The sequence below is a fragment of the Primulina huaijiensis genome, chromosome 15 (genome assembly GCF_012295235.1).
Source record: "Primulina huaijiensis isolate GDHJ02 chromosome 15, ASM1229523v2, whole genome shotgun sequence".
NCBI classification, from domain to species: domain Eukaryota; kingdom Viridiplantae; phylum Streptophyta; class Magnoliopsida; order Lamiales; family Gesneriaceae; genus Primulina; species Primulina huaijiensis.
This window is the reverse complement of record NC_133320.1, coordinates 4889820-4908870: the sequence shown is the minus strand read 5'-3', so window position 1 is coordinate 4908870 and position 19051 is coordinate 4889820. Positions and strand designations below refer to the sequence as shown.

At 31.0% G+C, this 19051-nt stretch overlaps 1 protein-coding gene across 1 annotated transcript; it reads right to left on the bottom strand.

The window, feature by feature from the left end:
* Window positions 1-2161: 2161 nt before the first annotated feature.
* On the bottom strand, window positions 2162-6547 carry LOC140959235 (F-box protein At2g32560-like). The gene is made up of 5 exons (XM_073417100.1): window positions 4879-6547; window positions 4688-4767; window positions 4140-4318; window positions 3315-3389; window positions 2162-2389 (listed from the first exon to the last, which is right to left on the bottom strand). The coding sequence occupies exons 1-5, from the start codon at window positions 5539-5541 to the stop codon at window positions 2202-2204; spliced, it is 1185 nt and encodes a 394-aa protein (XP_073273201.1). The 5' UTR covers window positions 5542-6547; the 3' UTR covers window positions 2162-2201.
* Between the last annotated feature and the right edge of the window lie 12504 nt (window positions 6548-19051).

Sequence of the window (19051 nt, the reverse complement as noted above, 5' to 3'; positions counted from 1 at the left end):
TATCAGAACCAAGGTCACGGGTTCGATCCCATTGATTGCAAAGAGTGCAATTATTGGAAGGGAGATTGTTTGGTTCAATAATTGTCCTTGTTTGGTAGAGCAATCGAACCGTGGTGCTTGAGCTGCTGTGCAGTTTAAAAGATTTGAGTTGCACCATTACCATCAGTTATAGCTTTCGGTAAAACGGCAAACGCTCGATTTTACAAATTTTCTACAGCATTGTTGATATATTTAAAATCAATATTTTTCATAAATATTAATAGATATTTGATCTTAAATTAATATTTTTCATGAATATTAATATATTTCATATCGATATGAATCTTATGAAATATGTTGTTTCTAGAGCATATTATAGTAAATATTATCAACATGAATTTTATGAAGTATGCTACTTCTGGAGCATATATAATAAATATAATATTAATTATAATATGTGCTCTTAAAGAGAATAACAAAAATATATAAATATTTATATTTCTAATTAACACTAAATTAATTTCATTCGAGAATATTTAATATTGATATTTGGTGAGAATATTCTAGATTTATATTTTTAAAAAATATTGATAGATCTTATATATTATATTAATATTCTTCATGAATATTGACAAACTTTATATCTTAAATTAAAGGTCTATATTCTTCAGGGAAAAAAAAATTATCTTCATGTTTTAAAAAATAGATCTAATATTCTTCGAGAATATAGATGAATATGTCTACATTATCAATTGTAAAAGTAATATTATTCAGGAATATTGATATATATAAGATATTTGATATTTGATCATTCTGGATCAATGATATATATTCTATTTTAGATAGATATTCTTCTGAAATATTAAGAGATTTTATATCTTATTTTCATATTTATCGTGAATATTGATAAATATTTTATCTGATATAAATATTTTTGAAGAAATTAATAATTTTATATATTATATCAATATTTTTCAAAATTATTGACAAATTGATCTTATATCTATTACTATCTATTAAGAATCTCTCTAATAGAGACAAAAAAATTGGTCTGTTTTTTTATTTCTCAATTTTGTCATTATTTTATATCACAATTACAATTTTGTTTTTATTTTTTTTTATTTCAAAAAACATTTTTTTTAAATTACAACTATTCAAATAGCACTTTAGTCCCTCGATAATTTGTCAAATATCACTTTAGTCCCTTGATAATTATAAAAAAAACCGTACACACTCACCGCGTGTGTCAAGTAGCTAGTTTAAATTATAGGTCTTATATTGTTAAGGAATATAAATAATCTTATATATTATATATAATTTTCAAATCAATATTCTTCAAGAAAATTTGTCGAAAAATCTTGGATGTTGCTAAATATCAATATAAAATCGTGTTATGTCATTTCAGGAGCATCGACAAAATATTATAAGATCGTGTTACGCCAAAAGTATCAATTGATATAACATTAAAAATATTTAATAACAATTTGTTCTTTTCAAAAGAACGACTCAAAAGAAAAACATTCGTGCTGATAACACGTGAACAACTAATCAGTTAGATAATACCAAAACCAAAGTTACTATGCTAACGTTTGAAAATTAAAATATCCCATCCGAATTCCAAATAATAATAATTGAAAATCAAAAGTTTAACAATTTGATCAACATTTTAACAAAGTCTTCTGTTTCACTTAAAAAATTGCATGAAAGTGAAAAGTAAGCTGATGACAGATCGCGCTTAGACTTTGATAGTAATGATTGCAATATTTTGGAACAAGTACTCAGTTGTGTTTAGAGAAAAACAAATCTAAAATCATAAATTGTTTCCGATTTAATGAGATGTTCTTACTCTTCGAGAAAATAATAATAATAATAATAATAATAATAAATAAATAAAAAAAGATCAAGGCCGTAGAAAATTGAACACAAAAAGAGCAGAAAGCTTGGTTTTCTAATTGGACACATTAATTGGCACTAAAATTTCCCAAGAATACAGTTTCTTTCTTTCACATCTTTCTTCATACCTCCTTAGAATACAATTCAGTAAATAATTTACAAAATTACTATCAAATCAAAATATTTCCTATAAAAGAGATGGGAGTGGGAAAAAGGAGTCAATTAGTGTTTGGCCCTCTTGAGATCAAGAATTATTTGAAACTCCTGGCAAATATTTAGATATTGTAGCAGGTAGTGCAGTGGTGGAAGATAAGAATCATACATGCAATCTATTCCAATACTTCAGCAGGCCAGAGCTTTCTCCACACGGAAATCTCTTCATTGCTACAAAGTTTCCGAATTCCACCGTAAAATCCATCTGCCTCATTTCCCCCTTCCCTATGATCTTTCCTACTCATAGCTGTTTGTCTCCAACGCGAGCCTCGAGTGTACTGGTTGAACTCCAGCACCAGAGTGTCTGAATCAAATGGTTGGGAGTGAGAAAATCTCAAGCCACAACTAGCATTGCACGGTGAAACCATCTAATTTTTTTTGTGATTTAGAAATGCTACTCAGACAAAAAAATTTCTAGTATCTCTCGAACTTACAACTTTGAGAGCTCAAATACGTGTGTAATGTGTATATATACACAGACACACAATTATATCCTGATACCGGTTAATGGGTTTTGAATCATAAGGTCATGAACAACCACAATAAATAAGTATTATCTTACACAAGGACAACAGAATATATTCAAGAATTTAAGAGCTCGACTCAGGTGACTACAGTGAAAATGCCCGTAAGATAGATTCTGAAAAAGACATAATAATACTGACGAACAGTATGTATAGAAACAAAAAGGAACCTGGAAAAAGCAAGAAAAGGGAGAGTAAGGTTAATTTAGGTCGTGGCAAACAAGGAAGTGATGGCTAGCAAATGGACGTGTTCAGAAAGGATACACGTGAAAGCATTATACACAGTACAAGAAGAAGAATCATTCAATTCCCACAACCAAATGCCAAGCAAGGGAAAAGAATAAAAAGTCAAGTCTTTTTCAGATTGGCTGGCTACAAATATTCCACTGAGACAGCACTAATGGCTATGCCTGTAGAGATTACGACAATTGTTGAGGACTTTCCTCAGGGCCCATTAATATATCATGGGAGACACATATGAAGCAAAATAGAATCAAGAAACGGCGTACCATGACTAGAAAGTAAACATTATGATGATAAAATTATGACCACTTTCTAAGAAGTTGTACATGTCTCACCAAAAAGTAGTCAAGGTCCCAAATTGTAATAATCCTTTTTCTCTGGTTCAATAAGTCCAATTTCGATCATATCTACAACTTTCAATTTAAAATATCCATTGAACAACATGAAATTCAAAAAACTCACCGCTATTCTGACATTGGCAGTGGTTAGCATTCCGGTCACATGTTTCCAAATGGCCTACGACACCATACCACCAACCTGTACAAGTGATTATTGAGTTAGCACAATGTTTCACAAATATTTGATCGTGGGAGAGCCAATAAAATTTAGTTACTTTTCAGAATATAAAAGTAGTTTCTTTATTGACCAAGATTCCTGACTGACAAGGATGAAGGGATGGCAACCATCCATTTTCAGGGGAAAAAAATGCATAATGAAAAAACACATTTCACACTCAAAATCCAAAACAATGTTAATGGCACACCAAAAGTTTGATTGGAAAATGTATGGTATGGAATATTTGTCACAAGGAAATGAATAAAACGATTTAATAAGCATGCAATTCTTGATCAGGAAACTAAAATCTCTTTTGAGATCATATAAAATAAGATATCAAGAAGAGTGATAGTTATATCATGAGTCAAAGAGAAAAGCTAGACCCGAATATTTAATGCGTCAAGAGTCTCTCTGCCTTGCTAGTCACACCTTACTTTCTATCGTAGTCAATGTTGGATCATAAAGATAATCTTAGTGTACACGGCAGTTACTCTTTTGAGAAGTTTCTTAGCAAGATTCCATCCATACAAGACAACTCTAATGCCACCACCAACCATTTCATATCAAGAACACAAAAAAGATTGTTTACACCATTTCAATAGACCTTACAAAGGAAAACTTTGTTGATTTATTTGAGAATGCATCCCAGCGAGTTTATAAGGAAAAAACATTTTAAAACAATAAAAGTACAGAAACAATGTTGTTTTTTTTAAGGTACAGGTCAAAGAGTACCATATGGAAATTCTTTGTTTCTTCTCCATTGGATTTCAATGTGATCTCCGGGTTGTAAGTCATTCAAGCACTCGGAGATGTGAAGTTCGTGTGGAGATGTATCAACAGGGGGAGCTCTGAGTCTATCCCATGTTATGCCAGCCTCTAATGCACTTGCTCTCCTTCCATGGGGAGGATATCTGTTGGCATAAAAATCATCAAAGAAAAATCAGCAGCAAAAATTAAGAGCCCTAAATTTATTTTCCGAAAACGATTCATGAAACCCATAACAAATTCCAGAAATACATCAGTAATGGTGCAGTAAAAGTCACTGAGAATGGGTATCTCCAACAAGATTCTTGTTCTGCACGTAAACGTGAAGCTACCACTTTTCTTACTAATACATGCCTGGACAAGTGGGACAATCGCCCTTAACTCAAAAATATTTAACATATATACATAATTTTTCTAAAATTCTATATTTTGCCTCTTGACCACAATCCAGGCCCTCCTCAAAGTACATGTATATCAAGGTCCAAGTTGAAATCCAATAAATCATGTTAATTTACCTGGCCTGGAAAGTATCAGTTTGCTGATCGTAACTAAGCTCAGCATCATAACAAGATAAAACAAAGCCAACATGACCATTCTGCACATTAAACAAACAAACACTTCAATACAACCTAAAATCATGTACTCAAGAAGTCCATCTGAGCTGAAGAATCAGTTGAAGGGAAAAGGATATCCAAACATTCGATACCTCTCGGTTATAGACCTGAGCAGGAAAACAAAACTTGCCAGATTCGAGAGCAATATACCAAGACATGATAGAATCAACTTGAGGTAAATTCTTCTTCTTGGCGACATTGCTTGAACTGGATCTAATCAATGCAAGAGGCCACAAATGAGTGAGATATCCCATTAAACCACCCTTCTGCTTCCCTTGATTGAAAAAGACTGAACCTTTTCTTGAAGCAATATGCCACTGCCATTCCCTATATGCAGCAGGGCCAAGAATTCTAGCCCACTTGTTTTTCATGTGTTTTTCCCAAAGATGACCACTCATGCATCTCTCCCTCAAATAAGTACACACACAGGTCATTTTGCAAAGCCCCTCAGGTGGAAGCTTTTCAAGAATGCATTCCAGTACAAGGTCAGGCAAATCCAGCACCGACATGTCTGATTTCATCTCACAATTTTCAGCTTTTAAGAGAAAATTCTTCTTCCTGAGGGACATTCTTGAAGAGAAAAGTAAGAATAGGATGTTTTTTATTGACTTGGCGATGGGGAAAAAACGAAGATCTTTCCAAAACCAGAGAGAAAGCAATCTCATATCACAAGCCCAAGGGGGAAGCGGTTTGAGGGCAAGAGATTGTTTGAGGAGGATGAAGGATAAGCAACAGGTGATAAAGAAGAAAAACATTTAACAGGCGAGGACAGATTCCAGTTGGGAATATATATTTGTGATGATAGATACTAATACCCAACCCAAGGGCGTGAATAAAAAAGTTAGGCACCAATAATGGAAAAGCAATCAGCCTAATAATAAAATATTAAGTAAATAACAATTCTGTCTTTCTCTCCAACCTCACCGATCATTAAATTAAGCAAAATGGGGTCTCTCAAATCTCTTTAAAAATTGAAATTTGAAGGTTTATTAGCTAAAAAAAAGCCCACCCAACCCCAAATCGTGGGCCTCGTGGAAATTATTAGATGAGGATTATACGTAGACACGTATCAAGAATTAACTTTGTTAGAAGCAAAAAACCAAACTTGATGGCGTACAAAAAGGTCGAATGAAAAAGAATATCACTGTGGAAAAAATTTGCCTGATAAAATTAAAATAAAATTCAAATTTAATGCCGACAGATCTCAGGGGAGATTGACGTTCAACTCCTCATAAAAACCCAAGAATTAGCTGGGCCTAGAAACAAAGAAGCTTCCCTTTATCACAAATTCATGGAAACCAACGAAATGGGCGACAAAATCAAGGTCGCGGCTACGGAAATAACAAGGGTAGAACAAGAAAGTCGAATTTTTACCACGTATAAAATAAAAAGACTTTTTGCAATCAAATAAACAAGAAAATCACTTGTGGGTAGAAGGAGTGTACAAAAATGGAGTTCTTCCCTCCACCCACAGGAACACCTCGGTCTCCCTTCGCGCCGCTCTTTCTAGATTTCTTGAATTATCGAGTGCAAGAAATTGCAGATGACAATACAAAATTGTTGTTTTGTGAGTGAGTTATGAATATTTGGTCAGTATTTTTTAGGATGTTATGCTCCTTTCAGAGTAAAGTATGGCCTTCCCTATCTGCATACAGCGAGTTGGAGTGAAGTTCGGTCTGCCAGAGAATCCAAATATTGAAAATGAAGCCATGAACATCGGAGTGAAACGGAGAGAGAACAATAAACTAATAATCAATGATTTATTTTTCTTGCACATCAATTTACCAAGAAATATATATACACTAGTTATTTTATAATTATCAAGAGTCTAAAGTGAAATTTGATAAATTATCGAGGGATTAAAGTGCTATTTGAATTGTTGAAATTAAATAAAAAAAAACAAAAGTAAAAAAAATGTTTGTTAAACTTAAAAAAAAAATTAAATAAATAAAAGTGTAATATTGATATTATATAAGGACAAAATTGGGAAACAAAAGTTGGTGTCTATTTTGTCTCTATTAGGGACATTTTTAATATATAGTATAGATATAATCTACTTATAAAAAAAACTCCATTGACACGCACGCGTGAATACAGAGAACAAATAACAAAAAAATTCATATGAAATTATTTCATGATTTGATTTTATAAAACATATTTTTTACTTGATATGACCAATAAAAATATTATTTTTAAGATTAAGTTTTTTAAGAGAGGGTCTTACGGATTTTCAACCATGTTCACACTTATAAAAAATAATAATAATTTTGACATGAAATATATCGGATTAGAGATCTGTTTTACAAAATTGACCTGTGAGACAGTTTCACAAAAGTTTTGTGATAATATGGATTGCTTAGATATGAATCAAGGACATGATTAATGATACTTATACCTTAGGATTTTGCAATTCCTCCATAATTTCTTCTGAAGAAATTAATTGCATTTCCGTCCGATTTCCTTTAAGTTCTATTGTGATTATCATTTCTCTTCCGGATACTTTATAGATTAGATGATATTTTTGTTTCTAAGTCAAAGATTTCCTAATAACCTTTTTACATGTTTTTCCCTCATTATTTTTTGAACCATGTTATGAGATATTGTTGTCTAGCTAAAGAAACCAGATACGTCCTCATGTGTTTCGTGTCAAAACACTTCATCTTCAGTCAGATTTTGTTCTATCATATTCTTCCTCACTTAAGATTTTTTTTAATTCATATATACTCTCGTTTGAAGAATATTTTCAAATTGGTATACTTGAACCAGATCTTGATAATAAATTGTTTATTCTATATCTGAAGTTGGTTGGAAGCGTTTTTATTCCCTTTCTATCATTTTTTAGATAGTTGGTCGAAATTTGACATCTTTTTCCAGATGTCCAACAATTACAATCTTTAAAACTTTCACTAGTTCGGGTTTGAGCCCTTTCTTTGTTGGTGTTCATCTCGTGCTTCGAGATGAGTTCGATGCTTGAGATGACATCTTACTTCTTGATAGTCCACTTCGTTGCCCATATTTGTAAGATCTGCCTTTTTTCCTATACCAAACTTTCTTATTTTCAAATAACTACTTCACTTTCTTGTTTTCAAATAACTACTTCAATTTCTTCCACTTCTTGCATGAGTATGAGATCTGAAGCTCTTTTTTTCTACTTTTGTGTCTTACTTTCAATTATTGTTGAAAAATCATTTTCTTTACAACATAAAAGAGTACGTTTGTTAATACCCCTTAATCGTTCGTAATTATTTTGTAACACTGCCATATAACACTATTCTATCAATTTTCTTGTGAGAAAAGAAACTCTTCGTGCCAAAGTATCTGAATTTTTAGTGACATATTCTCCAATTAGTATTTCTCTCTAGGAACTAAGTATTTTGGAGAAAAAATTTGCGTTATTATACTTTCTTCGACCCCTAAATTTCATATATATTTAGTTAATAACATAATATATTCATTCATTAAACAAATTTCATGTAATTCAATACTATACAGAGCTTGATCATATTTTTTTCCTTCTCTGTGTCTTGACTGTTAAAATAGTCTATCCCTATAAATTGTGCTTTAAATGGGGTAGTCATTCTTCCATCTATCTCATTAACATTCTTCGCATGTGACCGACTTTTTGGTTTCTACCGAATTCATGTCCCAGGTGATTTTGACTCATCTCATCAGACTCATTTCTAAAAGTTTAATGAATCATTCTTTGTAGACATCAAGTATTCCTGCTGCGATTGGGGATGTTCATCGGTCGGTTCGGTTTGATTTTCGATTTTTTATTTCGATTTTCGATTTTACAAATATATAATCCGATATCCAAACCATTTTTCTTCGGTTTGGTTCAGTTTTCTACCGAAATGGGTCAGTTATTTCGGTTTTGATACAATTATTTAAATTAATAAGATAAATATATTGTAAAATATAATATATTATCTTTTTACATTATTTCTTAGTAAAAAATTTAAATATAAAGTCTAAATGAATTACATAAACAACAATCAACTAAATATTATTCAAAATAATTCATCATTCACTTATATCATCTCAAAAAATATATAATAAAAATACAATTATTAATTTAATGAAATTTCGATTTTTTCGGTCGGTTCAGTTTTGACATATATAATCTGAAACCAAACCAAATAAATTTCAGTTTTAACATTTATATCCGAATTATAAAATTCAGTTTTCGGTTCGATTCAGTGTTCGGTTTTTTTATTTGAATTTTTGATTTTTTCGATTTTATCCGAAGTTTCAACACCCCTAGCTGCAATTCTCATAGCCGATGTCCAGTTATCTATGAGATCTTCTCTGTTTTTGGACAAAAAGTTAAGCATAATCCCATAAGGATTTATTGGTTCTAAAACAGACTTCCATATGATGTTTAGTGCAAGACAATTTGATTTCTCCTTGACTTTGTTTCCGTTGGGTGTGCTGCTCCACCTACATGGAAATCTGTTTGGGGTCCTACCATATTTGTATTATGAGATTTCACACTTTCTCTTGGTGGTTCGTAAGAATATGACCAAGTTATTGAGAGACATTCACCCCCTGTTGTGTTCATATTCAGATTTACAACCTTGAGATTTACAAAAGACTCTGCAAAGTTTTAAAGATCTTCTAGACCAATTCTTTTTATAGTTGTCATCATCTTAATTTCTTTGCTGAGACAGTTTCAATTAAACTGATAATTTTTTATTCTTCAGCTAAAGATTTTTGCATTATCTTGGCTGTCCTTCTTTGGTGTAAATATTTTTACTAGAACTTGGTTGTTGTTGTAGATTTTGTATTATTGTTAGAATATCCTTTAATGTTCTAAGAATTTCATTTTGTTTTTCAAGAATTTCCTCAATTTTACAGGTACATAGTATAGTTGATTGTCATTTTGTACTGTATTTTGGATCTATCTAAAATATCCGGAGAGTTTATAGGAATTCGAGACTATTTTTAAGAACCTGTTATTTTGAATCATATGTTTACCTTAAGATTATGATATGTTCCTCTTTGCTTATGATGTGTAACATTGGTGAGATTTTCTTGTAAATATTTCAAATTATTGGAATAAATCATGTAAATATCTATTTGAACATACGAGATCTATAATTTTTGAGAAAAATATTCTCCTCAAACTTTAACTACACAGTAATAATGACATTTTATGTTTGAAATAATGTTACCTCTGTTGACTGTTCTGATACAATTTATGGATCAATTATAAAATAAGTGATATTTTTTTTACTTTGTCAAAGTTCAAACTAAATTTTTATGTCCTGTGGAGTAAATCATAAATTTAAATTTGAATTGATGTTTTTTTTTCTAATTTACCCATAAAATAATAATTTTTATATTTATTATTTTTTAAAAAAATAAACAAGGCATGAACAATAATGTATCTATGGTTTTTTATTAGTAATTTTTAAAATAAAAAAATTCAAATTTATTTTACTGCAACTCCACCCTGAAGAACGACGCTGCAAATCGCTCATCTGCTGCACCTTTTTAATTTTTTTTTTTTTTTTTTTTTTTTTTTTTTTTGTTTTTGTTTTTTTTTTTTTTTTTTATTTTTTTAATTTTTTTTTTTTTTTTTGGTTTTTGGTTTTTTATTTAATATCATGTTTCTTTTTGTAATAAATATGATTTTAAGTCACATATTAAACATGTGAATTTCACTAATTTGAAAGATAAATAATTTTCAAAAAGATTAAGTATTTTGTGAAAATCTCTAATATATCTTTATCCGTAAGATGCGTCGATCTGATTCACATCTATTATGAAAACTAATATTTTTAACATAAATGTACTAATTTTATGGGTTGGGTCGAATAGGAAGACCGACTCACAAAAATTGATCCGTGAGACCGTCTCATTGAAGTTTTTAATATTTTGAAAATGGTTGTGAACCTGATAACTATGTTTTTTTAAAAAATTATTTTAAAATATTAGGTAATTTATATTTTAAAAAAATATTTAGTCTTTTTATATTTCTAAAAAAATTTATTTAAATTAATTAAAAATGCTTTGGTTTAGTTTTTTAAAAAATAAATGACAGTTTATGTGTATCGGTTCACCTTATTTTTATATTATTTTTCTTAGTAATATATTTAATAGTTGAAATAATAATAATAATAATTGAATTATGTGAAATTTTAGAAAAAATAACGGAAGGCGTGAATTTGTGTATGTCTACTTTATTTTACTAGCAATACAATTAATTAAAAAATAATAATGATATTTAGAATAATAATTGAAATATGGAAATATGGAAAATTTTTAAATTTTCCCACGCAAAATTCTTGAATTTTTTTTAATTTTAAAATTCATTCATTTATTTAAATATATAGGTTTAATTTTCAAAAAAAAATAAAAAATAAAAGAATTTGTGTACATGTGTATATCCACTTTTTTATTTTATTTTAATTTATACTAGTAGTATTATATGTAATAGGTAGCCTTCCTCGTTATATGATTAATAATAGATATCTTTTTAAAAAGAAAAAATACAAACATACATATATACATACCTTTTTTTTTTTTCAAAAAATTTGCCTACAAAATTAAATTTTTTAAATATTTCAATTATTATTATTATTATACAACTATTAATATAAAATAAGTAGACTAACGTACATGCACCTTCCTTTATTTTTTAAAACTAAACCAACATTATTTAAATAAGTTAAATAATTTTTTTAGAAAAATAAAAAGATTACAACTATTTTTGGAAAGATAAGTTACTTGATATTTTAAAACTGATTTTTTTTAAATGTTTGTACGGTTTACCATAATTTTCAAAATAAAAAAACTTCAACGAGACGATTTCATGAATAATTTTTATGATATTGATCTCCAACACGACCCAGTGCATAAAAAAATATTATTTTTATATTAAAAATATTAATTTTCATTATAGATATGAAGCATATCGATCTTTCTTACTAATAACACACCTATTTCAATTTCGTGCCTGAAAAAAAAGTTTATCGTTGATTTTTATATACTCCAACCGCAGCTATATATTATTTATCTTCATCCTTTTTTGACATAGTTTATATTTCGCAACTAACAATTAAAAAAGAGAATAAAATATTATTATCCAACATATTTTAATGTAATTATACAGGTGATGGACAGCTCTCTAAATTACGTTATATAATTCAATCACCCATAATCTTGGTCGGTATTATTATAAAACATTTTTCACACCAAATTCGATTCCACCATCCAGATTCTGAAATTTGTTCACACTACTCAATGTTTAAATCAAGTTACATTTGAAATTTGATTGTCCTTCTAATAAATTTAACAATTGTCTTACTCTTAAAAAACTATTATGAGAAGATCTTATGAGTCAATTTTGTGAGACGAATTGAGATAACTCATGAAAAAGTATTACTTTTTATGTCAAATGAATCACTTTTTGTTGTAAATATGAGAAAGCTTGACTCGTATCACGAAATCTGTGAAACAGTCTCACAATAACTTTCATTAAATCCCATTTGAATTTATATTAAGAAAGAAAAAAGGTACATTTACAACAAAATGAAATAGATGTAATTCTTGACCCATAACAATTAAAGAGAAACCTGCAATTTTGTTCACATATGTTTGTTGTTTCGTGATTTTAATTAATTAACGATGTTTGGTCCTATATATTTGTGTTTTATCGGAAGTGTTGATGTGACGTTTACAAATTAACGACATATCTGAGACACGTAGGTGTCGCATCGATTTCAGATCAACATCACATTAGAAAAAGACTAAAATTAACAAAAATGATATACTAATTTTGAAATTTGATAAAAAAAAAAAAAAAAAAACCGAAGATATGTACGTGGTTTAAGAAAAGACATTAAAATTGGCCCCCACCCACCCCACCCCACCCCGCCTCGCCTCACAACGTTTCGCTATCTCACTAAAGAAAATGGTATCAAAAGCATGTTTATACAAAAAAATGAGATGGTGTTACAAGTTAATTTTATGACTCTAATTGATTTATGAAAAATATTATTTATGTGGACACGCAAGAATTAAAATGCCGACATTATATAAAAAAATGAGATGGTGTTACAAGTTAATTTTATGACTCTAATTGATTTATGAAAAATATTATTTTTTTTGTAAAAAATATTACTTTTTACTGTTGATGTTGACCGAATCTACTGTCTCACCTACATATTTGGAGATTCACTAACATTATAATTAGTGGATCATTTTTCTTAGATATTTATCTATTGTGTTCGCTTGGATTAGTTTATTCATAGGAAAATCTTTCAAACGTATTATTAGTAAAATCACTATCCCCACAAATTTGACGGCCTATAATTTCCATCACATCCTGAATTTTCTTGTACTGATATATGATATCAGAACATGGTCCAATTCATCGAACTAGGAATTTGATTCCGACGAAGGTTCCGACGATACACCTTAATTAATAAGCTAGCCTTTTGTACTACTTTTGACGACAAGATTTGTGCAAATCTTATCTTCTTACTCGATTTCATGTCACATGAAATCGATGTCTTATATGTATCGGCCATCCACCCATCCAGCGCAGAATCAAGAAACACGAAGGGAACAAAATATTGCACGCATGTTTGGTCATGAAATTAATATAACCGAAGCCAATGGCGGAGCCACAGTTCTTGCTACCCGGGCTACATTTTTTTTAAAAAAAAATTTATATGTAAATTTTTTTATGATTTTGTATAAATTTTATATTCGACTTGATAGATCAATTTAAAATATTAAAAAATTTTAGAGTTTAATATTATAATCCGAGTAGAGTCGTCCTCTTAGCTCTACCACTTATTGAAGTCGCTATAGTATAGAGCATTGTCTCCTAAAGTCGAGTCACATCATTTTCACATTACCGTCATGCTTTTGTCCATGTAGTGTGTGTGTGACCACTTCCAAAGTCTCAATGCTTTACCTAAAAAAAAAAAGTCGTCGATGATACGCAGTGTTTGCAAATGCTTAAAATACTTGATGAATTAAATGATAAATTAATGGGCTTAGCATAAAGCTGGTTTAAATTATGAGTTGAAAAAAAGTTGTAGCTTTAATTTTAAATATTAATCCCAGAGGTTCATCAATATATATATACACACACACACACACATTATATTATATAGTCGAATTTAAATGAATTTACAATTTATATATATATTGATACCTCATGGATGAGCCCATTACTCTTGGCTCATCCTCAACCCAAATGGAAGACAGGCCCATCACGGACCCATGTATTCTCATATAAATATCAGGTTCGGCTGTATAACTCATTCATTCAATATATTATTTTTCACCAGCATCCTTAGATGCTCTCCACTTATATTTTAGTCTCTGACTACACCCTCCCGGCCCCTTTCTAACGGTATTTTTCGTGATTTCAGGTTCAGAGCAAATTCGAAACATACGTCTGGACTAGTGTCACTTGCTGGAACCGAACCATAAATTTTCAGTGAACATTATANCATTTTCTGCCATAATTTACTCCTAATGTCGTTAATTATACGTGCCATTTATTAAAGGGGGTGAATATTGCTTAGAAAAGCGTGATGGAAATTCCAATTTTGACCAAATAAATGCTTGCCTAACTTTCAAAAAGTCAAGAGTCAAATTTTTTGTTGAACGAGGCATTCATAGAATCAACATGCTTGTATTGGTTCACTTACAAGTTCATTGAATGTATTTTTATACAAAATTATTTAAATTAAACTATCAAATTAACTTGTAATAATTCTAACGACAATGATTTATAAAATAGAAAGCTAGCTTCATGTGGCGCGCCGATGAAATCAATATCTCATGCATGCATATTATCATACAATTATCCAAAATTTTAATTAAATTTTTTTTCCAAAATCAGTCGTGGAAACTTTGCAATTATAATATAGCAATAGAAACCTCAACCAAAGGCACCAAAGAGGGGAGTAACACCGAGAAAGAAGAATGCTTAGCTTGCATAAAACGAAAGAATTGACGCAAACAAATTATGATACAGACGTGATATTGACATGACGTTGATATATACGATCGGTCTACTTTGCTCTTTAATTCTATTCATTTCACCAACAAAATATGACTATTTATTGGTTTGCAGGTAACCTGCTCAACTAAGTATTTTGATGGATATGCTTCTATCTTTGAACCAATCTTCAACAGAATCACGTTTATACAAAGATTAGATGCAGCATGGAATCCCTCAAAATATTCTCAATCATGTATGGAATCTCAAATCCAGTTTCATTAGTACCTTCCGCTGGCCTCCAATTGTGCCTAAACGATCGAAGAAGTCGCGGTGATTGAAAAGAAAAATAATTCTTGGATTTAATTTGTTATGCTTAAAAGTGTTTATTTCCTTATAAACTCTATCTTGCCATGATTTGTAGGTATCTGATTAAGGAAATAAATCTAGGGAAAAACATTCATATAAAAATAAGAAGCATATGCTACGCACAAGAGGAGATAGAAGAAAGAGCGAAGAGAGAGATAAATATTCTCGGAGAAAAGAATAAAACCCTAGAGCGCTGCCACTTGAAAATTATTATTTAATTATAATTGTCTTGCATGGCTGTTAGAGATATTTGAAGACAACATTTGTAAAAGTTTTGATTGAATATTTCATTTTATTGCTCCAGATTTTGATACATAGTTGTTGCATATTTGATTATTTTATTGTTGTTTTAGAATGCAATTTGATTCCTAACTTGTTAAATAAGAATTTTTTTATAGAATGAATGGTGTTGGTTTTGGAAACTCAGGTTATTTTTCTAGAGATTATTTTGTCCTGAAGTATCGCGCAAGTTTTTATACTTATGCGTAATTATATCTGATTTATTTTTATTTAAGTTATTTATTTGTGTGATATATTATTCAGCTGCGTAAATGTTACAACATTTCAGATAACATTGATATCTGATACATACAACATTTTTATCATTTATATTAAACAGAAATTACAACAAGTGATAAAATACATGACACGCATAGCTATTATACTGATTCAAAATATCATCACAACGTAAAAATGCCCTTAGCTTCTGTCTCTTCTTGAGATTTGCTGCAGCTTCTGGGTTACGTTTATTCATCCTCGCGACGGATTCTTCGTAGTCGATGTTTCCATCCTGCAAGATTAATCACCACTAAGATATATGTAAGCGCTCTTGCATATATTTTTTTCTGAAGCAATTCGGATATTACAAACGCTAACGCTATCAGCATCGGCTTCGGAAATGATTTCCTTTATGTCCTCCTCATATATCATTCATGCCGAAGTCTCGTAGAGCCTGCTCAAGTTCTTCTCTCGTAATGTACCTGATTGGTAAGAACTCAAATCATGAATTAGTTCATATTAAGTCGTGAACTCGGTCTTTACTAATATGATTTATCTTTCTAGCTAGTAGGCGACTGAAGTATATATATACCCACCAGCTGTTGTCACTATCAAAATACTGAAATGCGGTGTAAAGAAGTTCTTCGATCTGTCCATTCTATTCATGCATGTGCATTGTTGCTGTGATGAACTCTTCACAATATATCGTCCCATTTCCGTCTGCATCAGCCCGATGAAATCATTTTAAGTTCAGGTTTGGTAGGTGCTACTCATATGGATAGTATCCTCATCGACTCAACACATTACACGTGTGCAGAGTGATGAATCATGATCACTCATCTATACATATATCATGGTTGAATGAGTAATCATGATTTATCCACTCAACAGATGACACCACCCAACACACGTGTCATCTGTTGAGTGGATAAAGACATTACCCATGTGATAGCATGAACAAAACCCTAAGTTCATTGAATTCATGAATAAATTAATTAATATTCTGAAATTATATAATCTTACAGCTTCCATTAACTGTTTGATTAATTAACCTTCTGTTTGCACAAATTTTTGATATGGCGGGTGTGTCGGGTGCAAAGCACCAATCTGTCTAAAAACAACAAAGATCCAAAATTTTAAAATAAGACGATTGTGAATTCCTAATTTGATCGTAAGTTATGATATACTAAGTTAAGATTACACTAAAAAACAAGGAATTGAAATGGAAAATATGCTTAAATTGAAGGATGAAAAATGACGAACAATTTCTAGACATAATTTATGTATTTAAAAAAACAAGAGAAATCAAAACAGGGACGGAGCCACCCCAAAGGCTTGGGTGGGCTCCAGTCCAGGGTAAAAAAAGTAAAAAAAATAAGATTATTATATAATTTAATCATAGACTATGTTAAATTTTTGTAAAAGTCATTAGTAAGCCAAATATTTATTGTTCCTTCAAGCTTCAGTCTAGACTTCGTTGAATCAGAGCCCAGGATGAAAAATTTCCTGCCTACGCCCCTGAATCAAAATAAATCATTACAACTAATTAACAAAGTTGATAAGAAAATGTAGGAAACTAGAATAGAAATATGAGAAAATGCTTGAATTCATGACTAAAACTTGCACATATGGTACTAGAGATTTGTTGGATTTGGATGATGTGTTTTTGTTATATGTGTTTCAGCCAATTCCCACTCTTGTTCAGTTCTAGGAGTTTCTTTCACTAGCCACCTCCTCTTCACACACGTTTTCTTCATGCATGCATGCTACTTGACTTTTTCAAACTGTTTTAAATTATCGATGGACTGCTTTATCTTGATTCAAATTTCTTTGTTTGGGCTTAATTAATTTGGGTCAAAATAAATTTAGCTCATTAATTCAAAAATTTCATGGGCCAAAAATTTATTTTTAGCACAAACACCTTCGTAAAACACGGAAAGTACTCCAAAAGCCGTGGCCTTGAGAGGAGCCTTATTCAACAGAAAGAAATTCTCAGGTTTGAGATCTCTATGAGTAACCCCCATGGATATTAGGCAGGTATGCACAATCTGCACGATGGTTCTGAGCAGCGACGCGCCGGTGCGTTCAGTGAAATGGCCCTTAGCGATTGTCAAACGGTGCATGATCTGAATCTCCCTCCTTATATCCTAGATGTCCTCTTTGTTCACTAGTTTTCTCTTCGCTATCGTCTTGCAAGTTGCAAGCAAACTTCTCTCCAGTTTTTTTCCGTACATAGATGGGTCACGCCGAACTGACCGCGGACGAGTTCTTTGCCGATGGTTTAGGTGGCGCGTACGTCTTCCGTGGGACGGCCAAGGACAGGACTGGCCAATTGGGGTTGGTTTGGAGGGCTTCAGGCCGGAGGCATGCCGAGGCTTGGGTTGGGTGGTGGAAGGACCGGCGACCGAGGTCTCTGCTTTACCTGCGGTGTCCGGAAACAGCAGTTACCCATTTGATGTATGAAATTATTTTTATCTATATTTCAGTCAGAAGAATAGATTAAATTTCAGGAACATGAGATTGAAGAGAAGATGAATTAAAATGCACCAGGAGATGGCGGCGTAGAAGGAAGGGATGCGAGAGAATGAGAATGCTGTAGATTGAGAAAGTAATTAACATGCATGCATGAACGGGCAGACTAGCTAGAGGAGACAAGCAGATAGTATGTGTTCGTAAAATCACTTGTTGGATATAAAAAGAAAATTATGGAAATAAATTGGAATGTATATAGTACATATAAGGAAACTAATTGTTTGGATTAATTTATGGTGGATGAATTTAATGAAATTCATTCATTTGTTAATCTAGAGTGACTGATTTGAAATATGAATGTCATTTCGAACGTATTTTCTAGATCTCTCCTCAAATCAAAGAGTATGTCTTTTGTGAGACAATTTCACGAATCTTTATCTGTGAGACGGGTCAACCCTACCGATATTCACAATAAAAAGTAATTAGCATAAAAAGTAATACGTTTTCATCAATAACTTAAATAAGATACCTGTCTCACAAAATACGACCGGTGAGACCGTCTCACACAAATTTTTGCCCAAATCAAATTACTCATTCCAAATTTATCATCTCATCCCAACGCAACCTAAGGAATGTGAGGAGTTTCCGGCAAGTCTTTGGTAGACTACTCATATTTTTTTAAAGGAAAGATAATTATAAATGTGAACTAAACTCAAGAGATTTTGAAACAAGTTCAATTTTCCTTTTTTCCTTTTTTTTTTTTTTTTTTTTTTTTATCAATACACAATCAAATTTCCGAGCTCAAATTCAAATATTGATCATAGTGAAGTACTTAATTATACATCTTATATAAAATCATATATTTTTATTTTTATATTGTACAAAAAAATTGTAATGAAATATTTTCACAAACCTAAAAAAATGAGTTATGCGAACTACTAGCAGGCCTACTTATAGTT